We start from the raw sequence: 21400 nt of genomic DNA on the forward strand, positions 1-21400 counted from the left end.
ATACTTTTCAACGTATTGCATTTTCATCCATATAAATTGGCACTGGTGCAAAAACTTAATCCAAGCGATTTTCTTTCACAAAAAAATGTATGCAAAGCCATTCTTGACAATATGCCTCATGATGCCCTTTGTGTTCTTTAGCGATGAGGATCATTTTTATTATTCCGTTTACAGCATGCATTAGGCAAAACATGTGATAATGGAGTGGCATGAAACCACGAGAATTTCATGAGCAGCCCCTCACAATACAAAACGTGTAACTGTTTGGTGTGCACTGACCAGAATAGGCATCATTGACCATGATTTTTTGGAGAACATTCCCCTGGACGCCTTATCTCCTTGCAAGACGAATGTCAGAGGACAGCGCACTCGCCTGATTTAGCCCCATGTGATTTCTTTTTGTGGGGCTATCTGAAATCTCTAACAGCCAAAGACCCTGGCTCAACTGAAAAACAATATTCAGGCTGCTATCAACAACATACCCATTGATATGCTGGTAAAAATGGAAAGAAACTTCAAAACTCAACTATCTCAATGCATTTACCAGAAAGGAGGCCACCTTAATATTATTTTTAAACCATAATAATAAAAAAAAAACTTTAAGTGTCTCTCTATAACTTGGAAAAAAATTAAACTGATATCGCTTGTATTACTTGTGTTATTCCTTTTTAAAATAAGGTAGTTTCCCTGCCACACCCTGTATTTTTAGCATTGATGCATTTTGAATACATCACTAAAGTTTCTGTTACTATTTTTGAGGCAATATTTTGGGCTACCATTTATGGTACATGAAGTTTGATGTCTAGTAACAGAAATCACTAAGAATAAGCAAATGACATCTCTTAGTATTAATACAATTTCAGCAAAAATTACTTTCATAGTATACTAATTGCATTTAATGGAAGGTACTATGAGCATGTAAAATCATTTTTTAATGGAATTTATTGTACTTTTTATATTAGAAGCAAGTAAATGCACAGTAAATTAAAACAAAACAATAAACAGAGCTGACATTATTCCAAATTACAGACACAGAAAACAGTTATGTACATTATGTTGTTAAACAGCAGTTTTAAAAAAATAATCATTTCCCTCATCATTTCTAGGCAAGAATAGAATCTAAAAGACTTAATACAGTACAAAGTCCGAAATCCGGACTCATCAGGACTTATGCGATTCCAGATTTGGGATTTTTCCAAATATTAGATCATCAGTTTAAATCTAGTAAGATGGCATGTAGAAATTATAAAACTAAAAATATGAAATCATGATTTAAGAAACAATGAAGTATTTATGATCTAAAGGGTATCAAAAGTTACAAAAAAAAGCTTAATATTTATTTGTTTACCTTACATTTACATTCCTTTCAGTGTAAGTTGTTTAAGTTGCTTTGTTTTTTGTACTAATGCTCTCTCTTTAATTCTGTAGACAGACAAAATCTCTTGTTTAGTAACATTGTTGAAGTCCTGTAACTGCTGTTTTGAGAATTCCGACTAACTTGTCAATTGAAATTTTCTCATTTTCGGTAACTTCTCTGTCACTTTCTTCACTATCAGTAACAGTATTTTCTGGATCTAGAACCATACTACAGATTTTGCCATTCATTAATTGATTGATGATTGACAAGCATTGTCATCACAATGAAAAACTTCTTTTATATCATCTTCATTTATTACCACTTTTCCATATTTCTTTACAAAATCCATTAATTGGAAAATTTCACATGTTTTGCGATATTTTAAAACCTTTAAAATTAGCAACAATCATCATCAAATTTAGCTATCTTTCACTATACATATTTGGCTATGCATCATGAGCTTGGCGACTAACGACAAGTTGCTCCATTAAATTTCATCTTGCTTATATCGCGCACTGAGACTGAATTGTATTAGTTTAGTTATTTTTTATATTTATGTCTATTTCTTGCACATGCTTAAGTCTTATCAGATTTCTGAATAAATAAATTCCCACATATACTTAAACCTCATTGAGGGCAGCGCTAGATATCTTACCGCCTGATGCTGGCTCTGGGTTTATGTGAATAACAAATCAGTTATTCTTAATTTAAATAGCCCTAAATGTAATCTTTGGGTCTATGAGTATCATCAACAAAATCTATATTTAGAATATGAAAAAAAATTTTTGGTAAATTTTTCCTCGGCAACATTTTTTAGTGTATTTAACTTAAATCTGTAATCATCGCCAAGCGTAATGTTAACATAAAAGGTTACCATACTCCTTTATTAGTCAATTACAAACATAAAATTATTTAGGCATCGCTACATGAGTAATTACTCAAGTTGTCATGTTTTGATAAACATGCGGTGATGAAAGGAAAGTATAATAAATAATGATTCGGGAAGTTGGCATCAGATCAACGATGTATTTATGTGGAATGTTTCGATTTGTGATGTGTGCCAAGCAGATATGCAGCAACGGAGCTGAATTACTGATCGTACAAATTTATGCTAAAATGATGGTTTCTTCAATAACAAGTTATTTTATTTAGTGTTGAAGTGAAATTAGGAATAAGGACTCTACAGATGTTTTATTATGAGTGGAGGGAGGAATAAAATGCTCATGCGTAAAGCCTACGAGAAAAATGTTTTTGGTGGTTTATAGGTCCGGATTTCGGACTTTGTATACTGTACAAACATATTAATTAGAATAATAATCAACACGTAACTTAGAATTCACATACCTGAACCTAAAATTAAGTTTCCAGAGTTTGCAAAATTTAATTCACTGATTTCACTTTGTGATACTCCAGCTGAAATGATAAAAGGTTAATTAAATAAAAATATTGCTCCATTTAATTATATTATAAATGTAGAAAAAATAATTTACAATAAAAGATTCAAAATTTTGTAGTATCTAGGGTAGAATGGAAGGACTAAGCATAATAAATATTGAAGAAGTATTTTAATGTGGGGTTAAATAACACAACAAATGACAGAATTTCGGATTAAGTATTTTAATGCTGGATTATGTCGTTTGCTGAAAATAATGTTAGGTACAATGTGTCAAAAAGAATACTTTCTTATTATTATGGCTCTTATTATTTAAACAACATCAAGACTATTAATAAATCACCAGCTTATGTTTCAAACCATCACCAAATGTACAGCTATCCTAACCACTGATTTATTATCATTATATTAAATTTTCTGTCTTTTTCTTTAAAGTGCTAAAAAGTTTTTGATTTACCAAATAGTTAGGAAAATGCTATACAATTCTTCCAAGAAAGAGGCATTTTATCCAGCATTTGAATTTGCAAAAACGGCCACAAAATGAAATTATGTATCAGTGAAAGCATTTGAAAGCACAATGTGAAACATTGCAAATAAAAGAACACCAAATGCGTGGTAAGATGCATGGTGATGGGAACAGCGTGTGTCATAAAAATGCTTTTGATAGTATTTTTTTTAAACATTTAAAAAGAAACAATATGAAATGCATTAAAATGAAAAAAGTACAATTTGATAAATGAAAAGCATTATTTAGTAAATTCTTAATTCTAATTATACAGAATTATGTATGCATATTTTTACATAAACAATAATATTGGAGAAATAGTCCCCCCTTTATTTAAAAATGTATGACAAAATATATTCTAATTTGTGATTCAAAAATAATTTTATTATAAATTATAAAATTTCAGACATTTTGGCAGAATTTAAATGAATCAAAATTTTAATACAAAAAAATAGAATCTAAAACAATATCTTACATTTCTTTTGCTGAACAAAAAGAATTATTTCACTTTTTATTTTAATAGAAATAAGAAAATAAAAAAAAATCCAGCAAGTTTAACAATTAATTTAAATTTGGGGATGGTGAAAACAATAAATTTAAAGTATATTTAAAAAAATAACATTTCTGTTTAATAAAGGCATAAATAAAAAAATAGTTTATGCTCCTGTTGCTGTCATGTTAGCAAAAGATAAAAAATATCAGAAATAATTTTAATTTATCATAAATTCTAAACAAGCCCAAAAGTTTGAGATTCATCCTCTGAAGAAACCTTTAAACAATAGAATTCTTTCCTACTTTAACTTTTTCTAGTTAACCTTTTAACTGTCAAGTTATTTTGATGATTTGGGTGCCTAAATTGTCAATTTTTTTATATTCCAAAAATGAAATGTTTGCCCTCAAGTCAAAATATCAAAATAATGCCACGCACTTTGAACTTTAACCTCTATCCTTTGAAACCTTCAGTTAAATGCTGCCATCTGTTGAACTGAAGCCGAAATAAACTTCTCACGATATATATTCAGGTATAACAATATGACGCACTTAAAAAAAAATTAGCCCGAGTAATATTCAGACGTGACATTTTGGAATGCCAGTGCTTTGCCCAAGATTATTTCGGGCATGACAGTTAAAAGGTTAAAGTAGAAAATCATTCTATTGCTGAAGGTGAACTGCAAAAACAATCACAAAGTAAAATTTTATTTCTTTGATTCAAAGTATTATCATGCTGGATGGAAAATGGATATACATTATTGCACATAGTTTGAAGCATTTTGATTGCTATTTCTTCCTGTTCTGAAGCGTATACAAAGTCTATCCAGAAAGAAATGATTCCCCAAAATTCATTTATTTTTTACAGACACTTAAAATTCTTCAAAATAGCCTCTTTCTGCATTAATACATTGTTGCCAACAGCTCTGCCACCCAATGATGCCCCCTGGAAGTCTTCAGTTGGAATGTTGTTAAAAACGTGTTAGATTTTTTCAACAAGTTCTCCAGATTCTTGTTAAAGTTCTAAAAATGTCTGGTGGTGACTGATCAGAGCCATGTGAGGCAGCTTTGCAACAGTGTATTTTGCCAGGAACTGAGTAATTTTGAGGAATGTGCAGACTAGTGCATTATTGTGGTGCAGAATCCATTTGTTTGTGAGCTTTGAGCGAAAGTGCATGATTCAATCAATCAACCTTTAAAGCACTTCCTTGTAAAAATCTGCATTAACTATCTGTCTGAGTGGCACAAACTCTTAGTGTACTATTCCCCTGGTGTCTGGTGTCAAATAAGGCAATGAACATGGATTTCAATTTTGATTTGCTCACTCGAGCCTTCTTTTGATAAGGAAATTAGAGCATGTGCCACTCTGTTCTCTGTCTCTTTGTTTTAGGATCATACTGAAAACCCCATGTTTTGTCAATGGTAATCACTCATTTAAAAAAATTAAGGTCACTTGTTACAACTCCAGTAAATACGAAACTGATGCATGGTTTTCTTTCTGTCCATTAGTCAAAATCCTTGAACCAGCTTGTCACAAATTTTCAGCATTTGAAGTTTTCCTGATGATTTGATGCACAGTAAATTTTGTATACCCCAATGTCTCCACAATCATTTGGACTAATGATCAGACTCCAAAAGCGCTTTAATTTTGGTCACACTGCCTGAAGTTCAAGAGATTGATGAATACCAGCAAGTTGTTCATCATCGAAGTTCTCTCTCCCATCTTTGAAGGCTTTGTGCCATCTAAACACTTGAGTCTTGGAAAAAGAATCCTTTCCATAGGCTTCATGTAACATGGCAAGCATCTTAGTAGCTGATTTTGTTTAGTTTTACACAAAACTTTACGATGTATCACTGCTTAACACTCTACTGCATTCTGAAAGAGTAATGCCACTTTCAAACTTAATGCATATCTGCTTCACGAGCGATCTATGCACTGCAAAGACTGAAGGACAACTTAATTTTGTCACACTTTGCAAACAACAGCCCGCACCACACATAATGCCTGCAAACTTTGCCACTTTGACCTTCTGCTTGGCAGAAAAAATTTAGTCTCATTACTTTCTGGACAGAAACTGTATGTTCTTTGAACAATGAACTGATTTTTAGAGAGTCGTGCAGAAAGCAACATGGCATACCAAATGGTTCTATAGCAGATATACAGTAATGTATATGCATGAATGAAGATTTAAATTTCATTTTTTAAGAAGAAAAAAGTTTATTTATCAACATAAAAGCCAAGCCACATCTATTCTTCATCAGCAAAGAATATTTGATGGCATCTGGCAAGAAAGCAGCAATTGCTTTCTTCTTCAAAAATTCAATTGTACAACGATAGCAATCATCAAAGAAATTAAAAATAAAATAAAATGAAGAATTTATCATTCCAATGGCATATAATGTTACACTGGCAATCAAATTCAACTCTTTCTGCTTCTTTTTTTTTTTTTTTTTTTTTTTTTTTTTTAATCTCTTTTGATGGCATAATTGGATAGTTTTCGATTCAGCATTCTTATATAGCTCCTGCAGATTTTATGTCTCTATTTCATAAAAGCTCCTTTGTCCAACCAAGAAAAAAGTTCATAAAGATCCTTCCATCAAGAAGTGAAAAAATTATGAAAAAATATTTCTATTTGAAGAGGGCTAGTAACAGACGGTTGTAAACAAAATTTTGCACGAATGAATATTTTAGAACAGTGACCCTAATATGGAATCATAGATTCAGCAGTGAGAAATTCATTGAGAAATAACCCAAACTGGATGAATTTTTTTGTTCAATTCATCATAAAATTGGTTATATTTTGTCCAGTTTATCACCAGGTTGCAATTAAGAATTATCTATTAAATGAAAATTCCTTTTGATGTCTTTGAAATTGTTCCAGTAGACAATAGGGACAGCCGTGTCTTCAGAAGTACTCTAAGAATCATTGTCTCATTATATTCAATAAAAATAAACCCAAAAGCTTAGCAATATCTTTCCAGTCAGTCTGTATGTTAGTCCCCTTTTCAGCTGCAAAAGTTGCCACTTTGGCCAGACAGCTTGTGCAAAATTATTTCCTGGGAAATAAATATGAAAAATAAATAAATTCAGCTTCTATCAATCCTGCAAATTTATCACCAATTTTCAGTATTAGTTCACTTTTGAGGCTAGTATTAAAATTCAGATTTCTTTTTCTATTTCAGTGAGCAAGACTTTTCCTACATGAGAAGAATTATTAGTTGTTCTGCATTACTTTTGTTATTCATTTGAAATTATCTCTATAACCTGTTCTCCAAAAATGTTTTTGTTAATTGACAATCTGCTAGCAATGCTAAATGTGTCCACAAACCAGGCCTATGAATATTGTCATCAAAATTTCCTTCTTCAGAGATGCAAACAGCTTCACCAGGAAGAATTAGACAAATTTCAATTTCTTCATAAAAATCATCCATAACATCAGAATCTCTAAATATCATCAGATACTTAACAGTTTTAGTAAAGTGAACCTCGTTAACTTTGTCTGCTGATTTTTTAGAAATACAGTCAAGAGTCGTTAATTCGGACACCCATAATCCGGAATTCAAAGCTAAAAACTTTCTGCGCATGCGCCTTGTTGGCACATGCGCACAGGCGTTTTACGCGTGAGCCTTGACTACTGCGCACAGGCGTTTTACGCGTGCGCGTAAGACCTTGACTACTGCGTGTTTAATGTATAACGGACGGTGTAAGCTAAAATTATCTAATTATCTATTTCAGTTAATGTTAGTGATTGCGTTGTTCCTTAATCTTCAAATTGGATCCCGCTTATTATTTTTTGCAGACTGTAAGAGCAATTTTATAAAAGTAAACTTGAACTTTCGATTATGTCAAATAGAATTTCCGATGTTGGAACTTCCAAAGGATCTACAAAACGAAAGTATGTTTTGTACAAAACCAAACAAACAAAAAGTGGAATTGCTGCAAAAAATGGATAAAGACATGAAGAATGTGACAGAGAGGTTACTGAAAACGAAAAAATTTTGATTGACAAGTTAGTCGGTATTCTCGGCACAGCAATTAACGGGACTTGAACAGCGGAACTTTGTAACTGAACAAGAAATTATGTCTGTTTATAGAATTAAAGAAAAAGTATTATCACATAAAATGAAGCAACTTAAACAACTTACATTGAAAGAAATGTTTAATAAAGTAAACAAATAAATATTAAGCTTTTTTTTTTCTTTTTTTGTAAATTTTGATACCCTTTAGATCATAATTGTTCTTTATTTCATAAATTACGGTTTCATATTTTTAATTTTAGAATTTGAGCATGCCATCTTACGAGATTTAAACTGATGATCTATAATCTGGAAAAATCGATAATCCGGAATCGCCGAAGTCCCGACGAGTCCAGATTAATGACTTTTGACTGTATTGACTAAAAAAATGACAAAAGAGGCCTTACTTTCTGAACTGCCCATTTCATATCTGAGAACCTGATTTCAGGATTCAAAATCAAGCCATCACCCATTTGTCAATGACAATTTTTTCAAGTCAATATAAATTAAATTTCATTTTTAAACGAATTTTCAGTTTGATGTTCCCAACTTGGAACATTGACCTGTAAAAGGTTAAGTATTAAACAATGAATACAATTCATATTTATGTATTTTGCTTGCATCATACACCATAGCAGGCAAATAATCAGTCTCCTTCTTAAAAGTTAAGAAAATCATTCTGCATTCAAGAAAAATATTACTAAAAAAATAAAAGCAGCATAAAAATTTTTCTTTAACTTTTAAAACAAAATTTATCTTCCCTCCCCCCTCATATTTAACATTTAAACTGAAAGCAAAGTATAGCATTATTAAAATATGCAAGCTTTTTATTAAAAAGAAAGTAGGAAATTATTAGGAAATGTGATTAAATGATAAAATTATCTTTAAATGAATGCTGATATATGAAATAAAATTTATAATTACTTTGCACACATAGGACTTTCTCAGAATTATAAATATAAGCAAACTGGCTTGACATGTTGGGCAGGATGAACTTAAAGTTTAGCAACTTCTCCTCATCATTTTCCTTAAAAGAAAAGGAATAAAGTTGAAGTTCTGCATATTCCTTCAATACATGTTCAGTTAAAATACATTTCAGCAATCTTAAATAGGCTCAATAAAAAAATTTTTTAATTAAAATTAATAAATTAAGAAAAACAATTTGATAATAAAGATTCAATAAATCTTTTATTTATTTGCTTTACTTTTTAATGTTTAAATTACTTAATTATATTGACAGCTGAAGAAAAGTACAAACATAAATTATTTTCTAGTCTTAAACTGAACTGTTAAATTCCACATGCATACTACTTGCTACATATTGTTCTGTCAGGAAATAAAGGCACTGTTCTAAATAAAATAAAGAAAAATGTGATCACTATTTTTTTTTTACATTACATTTTTGATCAAATGTGGCTTTTCCTGCTGTTATTTAAATCAAATCATATGGATACTACAGTATTACCTATTATAATTTTTTTTTTTTTTTTTACTAATCCTACTTCTTGTAGGAAAATTTAAATTACTACTTTCAACATTTATTTGAAATAAACTAAACTCCTCAGCAGACCCTAATTTTATTTAGTACAAAATAAATTTAAAACTCCTTTTAATATTACTGAAATAAGAGCAATACAAAACACATATCATAAACACTGATAAAGGCTTATGGGTTATAAGAGAAATAAAAAATCTGATGTGTACACCACATGACTTCCTTGTACGGAATATTAAATTATACGCATTTTTTCTTGCATTTTACTTAAACTTATTAGATTGAATTAAACCTACTTCGCCGACAACGCATAAACCACAATAGAATAAATGCATTCTTTAAAAATCCACTATATTTGTTTACTATAGAGACACTCTGGCGCTAGGTTCACTTAACAGTGTTATATTTCATTCATATTATAACTCAGAATGCACAAAATGTATATCATTTAAAGAATTATCTAATCGTTGCCACATGATCTATTCAAATACTATAATAAAGCTAGAACTATGTATAAAAGAAATTAAGCAAACAAAACAAAAAAGAAACAGTTTTTCACAGATGATTGAGTATTTCTCATTTAATTAATTCAGTTCTCACTTCGCGAGAAGGCAAAAATACATAAAAACTCAAAATATCTATATTAAAAATTACAAAGTAAATCTCAAACGCTTATTTCCTAGAAAAAATTCCAGAAAGAATTAAGCATGATTTAATTGGCAATAATAAATGAATGCGTTATCTTTGTTGTTGCGAAGCTAAGTTTTTCTAGATTGGCAACAAATCCACTAGTCTCCTGATTCAAATGTAAACATCAATGACCGCCATTAAAAACAGGCTTAGCGGCAATTAAACAACTTTAAAATTGCTGATAATTCTAAAAATATTACACACAGATTTACTAAAGGCATAAAATCCTTAACCCGAAGATAAAAACAACATAATTCAATCATTTTTAAAGCAAAAAATGCACAATTTACAAACATATAAGAGTAAAGAAACTGAGATTACTGAGCCGGGTAATAGAGTGGATATATGTATAAATATATTTATATAAGTTTGGTGCGGCCGATTGCAACCAAATTACGAGGTGCACATCTATATGTTATAGCAGTCCTATATACAAAATTTCAACGTTCTGAGACTACTCATTTTGGAGTTATGCGAGATATGTACGTACATACGTTCGTACAGACGCCACGAAAAATTCTCTTCAGAATTAATTTTAAAGCAGTTTTATAATTTTTTTGAAGGAAAAGAGTATTTTATTCTGTCCTTACGTACAGATATCACGCAAAAACATCGTTAAATTGCATTCGATAGCGGTCAAAATGGATATTTTCGTTGAAATATGCTGCCTGAAAATTTTCGCGATTACAATACTTCCTTTTTACTTCATACAAGGAAGTAAAAAAGTTGTATATATATATATACATATACACATATATACAACATTTCTCTACACTTAATGCAAATTTAAGGTTGAATTTGTTTGTTTAATTTTCAAATTTAAGTTGATAAATTTTTCTTAATTTGTTATTTCAAAATCGTTTAAAAAAATTTTAGTATTAAAAATGTTATAATTTTAAAAAATATACATTACTCATTCATTTTTCTTCTTTTATGAACTGCTCAATTTCTTTTTCTGTTTTAAACAATGCAAGGACTTTTCCTCACATACAGTATAACTTAAAAAGCTTTGTATATCATAATTTTTTTCTCAAAAATCTGATCAATATATTAAGATAAAACTTTTACAGATATTTTTTAAAGAATTTTAATAGTTCTATTACTTATTTTATTCTTTAATATTTTCTTGTATTAAATGATTGACAAAAAAATATACAGTGCATACATTTTTTAAGACTTTAATCTTAAAAAAATAAATAAAAAAAATTTTGATCTTAAGCTCTTAGTAATCATTATTTCGCATATTATGATGTAGATATTTAAATTCTGAATCAACTGACATTAAAAATTATAAGAACAGCTCAGACAGAACCATAGATATGGTCACAAAACTTTTTGGAACTTATCCTTTGGTAACAATTTTTGTTGCTGATTGAAAAGATTGCAGAACACTGGGTGTCCAGATCTTTTTTGCCATATAGTTAATGAGGCTCTGTGATTATTATATATACATGTATATATGTAATTGAAATAGAAATTGTAAAGCTAATTATTATTATATATATATCTGGAATTCAAGTTACATAAAATTCCATCCAGAAAATATTTTCAGAAACATGTCTCTTTTATAACCAGAGACTACTAGTAAATATAAAGTTACCTAATTTCATAGAATGTAAGATATTTAAACTGACAAGAGTGGCACAAACAAATATATTTACCTCATAAACTTCAACATGCTTTGTTACACGAAAAGATGAAAAATTTTGAGGTGGTTGATCTGACGATGTCATCAGAACAGCTAAAAGATATAAAAAAAGCATTAGGTAAAGATGAATGTAGATTAATTTTTGATAAAGACAGTTACAATTGCTTTCATCACTGCTGTTTATTCATTAATCACTCAAATATAATTCTTCTGAATGCAGATCAAATACACTTACCAAAAGCATAATAAATATTTCTTTCAGATCTACTGGGTACAGTTCCAGCTGTTAATATCATAACACCAGACCTTACAAAATAAACATTTTACAAAATTTAAATAATAAAAATGTGATATTTAAAATTTTCTATTTTGCTTATATAATAAAGCATACATAAAATGAAAACACTAATTTTATAATTATAGATCCACTCTACATCTAAAATATAAACTAAGCTTATTCAAATATCATTTTCATCAAGTTCAGAATATAATAAAATATAAATTATACTTATTACGATATGTTTGTCAAGATTAGACCACACATAGTAAGCAAAATTTAAATATAAATTTGATAATCAGTAATAATTCAAAATTTAAGCCCACTAGGGCTATCTGTGGGAAGAGATGCTTTTGTCAAGGGCTTTCTAAAGGAAATGGCTCATTATTTTTGCCAAATTTAGAATATAATAAAATGTAAATTATAGCTATTAAGATATGTTTGTAGTGTTACTAATCTAATAAATGGGGCAAACCATGAAAATGCCCAATCAGCCAGTCAGCCAGTGTACAGAAAATTTATCCATTTGATCACCAGTAGGCATATAGTACTTACTAATGGAAGCTGATTTTATGGGTTCAAATCCATGTTGAAGAAGGAATGTTTCTAACTTTAGAGTCCTTCCTAAGTGAAGGTATTTAAAGTTTGTTATCTGCATGTTCTCTTGTAAGGCCAACTTACAGTTCCATTCCTTGGGGTAGAATTAAGGTTGAGTAAGATTGATAATTAAATGTATTAATTAAACAGTAGGGTCCCATGGACCAACTTCCACGGCCAGGAGCATAAGAAACTAGTTATACTGATAATTTTGTGTTCATACAGAAGTCTGTGGTAACTATGAGATGATTTTTCTGGAAAGAACTACCACTAATGAAGACCACTAATAAGAAAAATGCAAAACATTAAGAATCTCTTCTGCTCTTAAAATCATTTAGATTTTGCCATAAGTTCATTGTTATGAAGCTCAAGAATAGTCCAAATAATAGACAAATTACAGTCCATTTATAGAATTTCATTTTGATATTTACAGATATGTTCACATTTTCAACTTGGTATTATTTAAATCAAATACAATGAAGCTGCTTATTCATTATTTATTGTATTGTTACAAATTTTGTATATGTATACCTAATTTTAATGAAATTATATGTGAAATTTCAGTATCTTTTACATAATGTAATATGAAAAGTCTGAAGAGATGAAGCTGTGCCAGAAAAATAATATTACAGGGGCAATTATATTTAACATAGAGGTAAATGGCTATCTTGCTAAATTGTGAGATATTGCCGATCTGGCAATGATTTTGGCGACTAATTTTTATCGCCAAATTTAGGGGAAAATCACCAAAAGTAAAAAAACTTGGCGACATTTAGGTCTGGTCCTTATATAACCGTAAAGGGCCGTTCCCACTGGTGTTTATTTGAGTTAAAGGAGACATTTCCACGCGTCGACTAGCTCTGCTATGCCAGCAGTTCATATTTTTTAACTTGCTGCCCTATGGGAAAAAATTGGTTTTGGAGATGGGTCAGCAACATCAGTTGTCTCTGTTAGCTCAGATAAATCTCAATGGGAACAGCCCTTAATTGGTACTGTAATTGACCCCTATATGTAACTCTAATCATATCCGGCCCTTATATGTAACTTTAACTGTATATGCCTTCCAGTAATTTTGAGAAATGGAAGGACTAGAGATTTATCGGCAGCTGCAGGGAAACTATATAAGACTGGAGACAGCATCAGCTCTCAGTTTTTCAGTTCAGTGTAGACTTTGGAGTAATTAGATCTTTGCTCTTTAGATGCACTTTGCATTACACTGTATTTAACATTCTGTGTGAAGTGTAACTACTAATTGTACTTTGTGATACTGAGAAGAGCTGTACGAGTATTTTTTTGTGGAAAGTTCTAGAATTGTAGGGTGTTTCTTTTGGCAAAAATAAATTTTATCAAGCTATCATCGGTTTTGTGTGCATTCAGTCTATTACAAACCCATATGCATGCAACAATATATTTATGTTACACAGAAGAAAAACCACAAAAAAGAGCTATTCAGCCAGACTATATTGGCAAGATTTTTAGCTCAGGTTGAACTGCCAGTGTCTGGTGGGCTGTTTCAGATTGTACTTAATTTAAGCAATTGAAATGGTTATATGCTGAATAGTTAGGCTTCTCCAAAATTCAGAAACACAAAATGTCAAACTGATCCAGTATGCTATAAAATTTTTCAATTAAGTAGCTGATTATTCATTTTTATTTCACCTTCACATTAAAAGTTTTAAAAATACTATAATCCAAATTTAGTATTTAATTAAAATCGACTTTTAAACTTATTCACAGCTGCTGGTGGAAACAGCCACTCAGTTTATTCACATGGTATGCTTGGACACTTTTAGGCATTTAACTATATAAGCTCTGTCGCACTATTATAAATGTTCTCAGGCACACCATGATAATTTCCCAAATGATGTCATGGACAACAACAACATACCATACAGCATTTATTTTTAGCAATATATTCAGCTACAGTAAACAATAACTAACTTTTTCTTATTATGAACACAAAATTGGAGAGTTAACATGTCTTATAAACTTACAAAAAACACTTTTATTTACTTACAAATACCTGGTTTTTAGCATTCATGTGAATAACCCTTTTGCTTCCCAATACTTCTGGGTTACAAAATTAAAACCAAAGCAGTGCACATGTTTAAATGTTCTTCGCATATAAGTTGTCCAGAGTCCCAAACAGAATATATTGAAGAATTTCTGAATATGATGTGCAGCATATCAGAATTAAAGTAATCAAGAGCAGTTAAAAAATAAAACCATGCCATAGCTGTAGCACTAGGAGAATCTATTTTATGTTTCTCATTCCGGAGACATTGCCAAGTCCTATCCATAACCTTTACACAGAAAATTCACTGAGGAATCTTGGTAAAGTTTGTGTTCTTCTATCTCTCAGCAGAATAGAAATTCTTCAAACCTCTGAATTTAAGGAAGGCAGTCATTCCTTTCTTTGTCATGAAATATGCACTCTCATTTCTCTCTACTCGATAATGAATTGGCACCTATTATAAAGGTACTAATACCAGCAAGAAAATTCAAAAGAAGTCAGCAATCATAAATACATTTTAAATTCCAAGTTCTGTTGCTGACAAGAACCTGAAGAACAAACAGATTGAAAGTTTAAGAGAATGATGGTTTGGAGGAGTGCTGGTGTATTTAATTATGGCAAAGCACACTAGGGCTATCTGCCTAAGGGGAGGGATACCTTCGTGGAGGACTTTCTAAGGGAAACTGGCTCATATACACATTACACATGGGGAAAACCACGAAACACCCATGCAGCCAGCCTGTTCGCGGGATTCGAACCTCGGACTGAACTACCAGTGTTCAGCAACTTTACCACTTAGCTGCTGGTCGGCGACGGTTTGGAAGACAGAGGTATTATGATAGTAAATCTGTTGTAAGAACCACATGAGTAACTTCTAATGCACCGTCAAAACCACGGGTGTTAGCAGAGACTACTTCATAAAATGTAAAAATGTTCGTTCTTGTGAAAAACATGTCAAATTTTATACAATTACTGCTTCTTAAATATTAATTAACATATATTATAACTAAACCAACTAGCAGCAAATGATATACAGTTTAGTCAAAACAACTTAAAATGTAAGAAATAAAGGGAACTTTGGAGGGGAAAACAATCTTACAAGTACTAAAATTTAAATGCAGTTCTAATAGTCACCAAATTACAAGCATGGAATAATGGATTTTGTTTATCATTACCAGAGAAATTTTTTTAATACCTAAAGAAACTAAATTTACACAGTTAAAAAATACTTTAAAAAGCTATTAAGCCTTAGTGCTATGCAATCTTAAACATTTAAGTTTTTAAGATAAGGAAATGAAAGAAACTTACGAACACAACTGCATATCTAAACACCAAGTCTTCAAACTAGGCATCAAGCAAGTTTCATTTTCCTAATAAGAAACAGAAGTATTACTACACATTCACAGTTTTTATTTTTGAATTTACATCACTTTTATTAAACACAATTCTTACAAATAATTCCTCAGCAAAATTCTGCTTTAACTGGCGATCCAAATCTGCTTCAAAAAGTAACTGAAAATGTTAAAAAGTAAGAATAAATGTTATTAAATTAAATGAGTATGCTAGAAAGTTTACATAAAAAAAATTTAAAAAAAAAGACTAACTTGATCAGTATTTTCCATCTTATCTTTTCTTGTTATGTGCCATTTTTGAATAGACGTATTGCTCAAAACATACAAAACATAGTCTCCTTCTTCATCTCTAACTGAAAGAACTCTATTAAGCTGCTTCTGAAATAAAAAAGCCAATAAAAATATTAAGGAAATTCATATAAAATGTAATTATATTATAGTGCAACATGCAAAGTTTTAAAATCAGCAAACTAGTAATCTATATTCTGAGAGTGAGGTGTGTGTGTGTATTTAATTATGGCAAAGAACACTAGGGCTTTCTGCCTAAAGGGAGGGATGCCTTCATGGAGGACTTTCTAAGGGAAACTGACTTGTATACACGTTAGACATGGGGAAAACCACGAAAACGCCCATGCAGCCAGCCCGTTCATGGGATTCGAACCTCGGACCAAACTACCAGTGATCAGTGACTTTACCGCTCGGCCGCTGGTGGGCTCTGAGAGTGAGGAGGAATGGGAGAAGGAAGCTACAGGCAAATATGTAAGATAACTTTTCAAAAAATTTCAAGCCATTCAGTGAATTTTTTTTAAAAATCTTAATTCAAGCTTTTCAAAAATCTTTATTATCCAAGGTTATCTTTTTAGATTGGTAAAAATACCTAAAATTCATCTATAACTTATCTTGTAGGTTTAAGAAACTTTTAGATGCAAATTGCAAATAAATTTTTTTTAAATAACATTTATTTGTAAAATTAGGCAAAAAAGCAACCATTAATTGTAGTTCTTTAACAAAACATTATTCAACCTAAATGCAAAATCAGGGTCTATAATTAACCTGTACCAATGACTTAACATTAATTATGATTAGTTTCATGTGATGGATTTTACTCCTTTGTGATTATATAATAAATATGATACCTTTGAGATTTAGCTCCAAAGCCAGTTTTTTATTCGCTAAAAGTTTTTTGTATTATTACAGTTTTGCTAGGTTTTCTTGATTTTATAGATTATTCTTAATGAAATATTCAGAGTTTCACCTCTACTACAAATATTAATTCTTCAATTGTTCTGATATTTGATGAAAGACAACTTGATGGATACTGCAAACCCAGAACTCATACTCCAATCAGAGTCACATATCTTATTAACTATTAAATATTTTTCACCCATCTCTCTAAAAAAGGCATCTCCTAGCAGATGACATAGACCTCCTAGACAATGGTATGGCAATGAATGTGGTTAATTCAGACTCAAACATTGATGGAAAAAGTAAATTAAAAAATCATCAATAGATTAAACAAATAGTAAAGATTTAGTTTTAAAGTCAGCTTGATTCCATTATGTATGTATAATTGTTATATATATATACAGACATACATATATACAGAATGCTCTAATGTAATGTTTAATGTATTTTTTATTTGATTTTGGGGCTCTTTAATTAATGTTTAAAATGTAAAAAGAATTTTTTTTTTTTTTTTTTTTTTTTTTTTAATGTTTGATCTGCTAGTTTTTTTTTCCTGTATCATGATTTCCATGACAGACAAGCTTTTTAAAAAATTTCCAAATGTATCAATTTTCATTCTTCTACTATTTTACAGAGAACAAAAGGTATAAATAGTCCATACATGAAAGGTTAGGAGACTCTGCAAGAATATGCTGGAAAAGTATGCATGGATTACTTGGATGCATGGATTATTATTATTATTATTATTATTTTAATGAAAGCAACATACTTTTCAAAGTAGGATTCATTGCTTTCTCATGAAGTTCTCTTGTGCTCTGATGAAGTTTTACTTTTCAAGAGTCAATGGGATAAAGAAGTTGAATTTCTTCTGTAAATATTAAATACAAAACTTTCTCTTGATGTACATTTAGTTGATTTTAAATTTTTTCCCACTGTTCTAATTTTTAATTTCCTATTGTAAGAGAATCCTGCATCAATCATAAACCCTTTATTGAAATTTTCTTTGCACTGATGGAAACGGATTTGTACATTTTTTATCTTCGTTTTTCATAATTAATAGACTCTTTTTTGTCACAGTTTTTTAGGTAAATCTATGCTTCATCAAGGGTCACAATTTACTTCCATATATCTCCTGCTAAATAATTTTCCTACAGGGTTCTACAAATTTTTTTGCAACGAGTGCATGCCACAACAAAAGATGGTGAACATTATGTTTTTTTTATCTTTTTTAAGTTTTAAATTTTGACAGTGATTTAACTTTAGAAGCATTAGAAACAGTATGTACCATTTTCAAGTACTTGTCAGAAGTCTTCTTCCCAAGAAATATCCGACAGTTTTTCCCATTCCATTAATAATGTTGCTTATTTTATACTGTTTTTAAATTACAAAATAAGAATATTTCTCTTTGGAAAAGAAAAAAAAAAAAAAATCTTTAACCCCACATGCTGTTTACATGCAACATTTTGGAAGAAGAATATGTTAAAAAGTAGCATACAGTATTTCTCATTTCAAACAATATGTTGTTGCCAGAAAATTTGATTCCAAATTATTTGTCTTTTTAAAATTCTTTATTAAAATTGTTCTAAAAATGTGTAAACACAATCTGTATCTAAAAAAAAAAGGAAATTATCCATCAACTGTATGTTATATTTGTTGTAAAAATGTAAATAATCAAAACAAAATCAGCTTCAGCAGTGATGTCAAACTGAAATCTCTCATTTTGAAACAGTTTATTCAAATTAGTATTTTCACTTGTAGTTGCAGGCAAATTTATTTTTGAAGCTGAGTTATTTCTGTTTAATTTACATAAAATACAGCATTTTCAAGTGATAGAATTTATTATTTGCTTCATTTTAGAGAAATGTTTAATAACATAATTTTACAAATGAGATATGTAATAAACAATCTAAAAATCATACAACCTTTCTGTGTGTGTGACATAATTAAAGCAGAAGAGGTTGACAAAAAGTTCTGGAATTCTTGGATTAATTTACTATCAAAATTTTTACAAAACCTTGCATTAAAGCAATAAGCACTAAGCTAAGCATTAGAAACCCAGATTAGTACCTCTTACTAATTCAATATGGAATTCTTGCCACAGTTTGAACACTCACACTAGTGCAAAAGAATTTCTTAAATTTCTTTCCTATTAGCAGACTTTCTAAAGCAAAAGAAAAAAAAAATCTAGGACTTTTAGGAGACTCTACATTTTTCGAAACATTGATATGCTTCAGCAGATTCCAAGATATATCTTCTGTTATGTTGGAGGTATTTACAAAACTACTAATGGTTATACAAATGGGGGGGGAAAAAAAAAAAAAAAAATTTCAGATTTTAAATTACGTCCAAGGGGGCATTTTTTTAATATTTTCTGTGTTACCTTTATTTATTAAATATCATATTCTTCGCACTTCAACTACAAAATTCAGCTCAACAGCAATATTGCAAAATAATTTTTTAATGAGCATATCTTCAGAATTTCCAATACAGAGTCTCACACGATGGAGATAATAATACGGGTTTTTATTTGGGGGGGGGGGGTTACAATGTTGCCATTGCTTGCTTTGAAATCATTTAGTTTGTTAATAAAAAATTCTTTGAAGTATTATAAAATATGAAATTGATAATAAAACAAATTTTAGATTTAAATTAGGGCTTCCACATGCCCTATTCTATGGAAGATAATGCTATTAAAATTTTGATGACTCTAGGTACCGTTGTTTTATGACAATGCAAGAAACATACATACATTCATGCAGATTCTTCATTATTTAATTTCTTTAAATATAATACAGGGAGATAATAATTGGCGGCAATAATTTGAAAAGTGAAACAATGCTTATCGTGAATCAACGCAAAATGACAAAACAAAATTATTAGTCCTTCTGGGTAAATTGCCCCTTTGAACTAAAAAAAGAAACACAACAAAACAGTTATAAATAACAAGCATTATATAAAAATTTACATAATAAACAAAATAAACATATACAAAAATTCTGAATCTAATTTAAAATACCATACTAATTTGACTCAAGCATACCCCTCAGACTTTTTACATGTACACTTTTACTTTTTTCATTATGTACAAGTTGCTATTTTATTTATTTATGCACATAATTTTCAATTTAAAGAAATGAAAAGCTGCATAAAAATGGTTCTAAAATTTCGCTTTCTTTGCCCATGCACTAAATGACTGTTAATTAACCTTTCAAAATCTTAGCCAAGACTACTCTCTCAAAAAGAAATAGAATGAACATGGAATATACAAATAGCAGTCCCCACAGATGCAGTTTCCATAAGGTGTTGGTACAAATGGTAATATGAGAGATCTTTATATTCCATAGGAGTGGACATTTGTCTTCCTTCTGAAAGTGCTAAATAGTTGCAAGAGTTGAATGATATAATACTATCTTTTCCTCTGCAGTCAGCCTCCAATGACTACTGACTTAAAACTTTAAAAACAGATCCAGTCAGAGTGAAGTTCAAAATAAACTGGTTTATTTGAGTAGATTGGTAGTTGATATTAAAAGCAGATGTTACCAGTTATGAAAATTAAAGCTATATATACTTCATTTTTCTAAACTGTTTTATCTAAAACTTCAAGCATATAAAATATTTTATGGCTGAATCTCTCGACTTCAGTGCTAAATGAAGATGAAAATCGGGTTTCTACCCAGATAATGTTGTTAGAATGTAACTGTACAATATGGGTACAATATGAGAATTGCACAATATGGGCTTGAGGACATACATTATAAGTTTCACTTTCTCAAGTTCCTTTTAAACTTATTGTATATGTCTTTATTGGTTTATTATTATTTATTGATTTATTTATTTTTATAATTTATATCTAGATTTAAATCAAGTAGCAAAACAAGAAATTTTGCTTTTACCTGTAATCCAAGAAATCAGAACTAATTATATTAAAAATAGTTATAATTAAGTAATAATAATAAGTAATGAGAGTATAAGATAAGAGTGGTGATACTTAAAATAGAACACTTAATCATATACTCTCTTCCTTTAGGAATTTAATCATATAAGCTCTTAATTATATAATCTCAGATTGGATTGGATTATTTGATTATGGCAAAGCATATTAGGAATATTTGTTTAACAGAAAGAATTACTTTGATAGAAATTGGCTTGTATTCATATTAGGCGTGAAACCATAAAAAAACACACACAGTAGCCCATTCACCAGGATTTGAACCAGATTGAACTATCAGTGTTCAGTGGTCTTATTCACTGAACTAATGGAACCCACTAATGGACGGAGAGGAATCCATTAGGGGATCCTATACCCTCAAAAATAGATTAAATTATAAAATTTTTCTCCTTTCAGTTTTCAAATAAATTAGTCAATTGTTACAAAAAGGGT

At 30.0% G+C, this 21400-nt stretch overlaps 1 protein-coding gene across 1 annotated transcript in view; it reads right to left on the bottom strand.

Annotated features, from left to right (window-relative positions):
* Positions 1-21400, bottom strand: part of Nup133 (nuclear pore complex protein Nup133) — a 148454-nt gene that overhangs the window by 83891 nt on the left and 43163 nt on the right. Inside the window, exons 7-13 of the mRNA XM_035356050.2 lie at positions 16087-16212; positions 15935-15994; positions 15791-15852; positions 11830-11900; positions 11608-11687; positions 8686-8788; positions 2702-2770 (exon numbers count right to left, since the gene is read on the bottom strand). Coding sequence (XP_035211941.2) covers positions 2702-2770; positions 8686-8788; positions 11608-11687; positions 11830-11900; positions 15791-15852; positions 15935-15994; positions 16087-16212 — 571 coding nt within the window. The remainder of the gene's footprint in view (positions 1-2701; positions 2771-8685; positions 8789-11607; positions 11688-11829; positions 11901-15790; positions 15853-15934; positions 15995-16086; positions 16213-21400) is intronic.

This window comes from Stegodyphus dumicola, chromosome 3 (genome assembly GCF_044657685.1).
Source record: "Stegodyphus dumicola isolate Sdum_Otavi_A_Nest chromosome 3, ASM4465768v1".
Taxonomy (NCBI): domain Eukaryota; kingdom Metazoa; phylum Arthropoda; class Arachnida; order Araneae; family Eresidae; genus Stegodyphus; species Stegodyphus dumicola.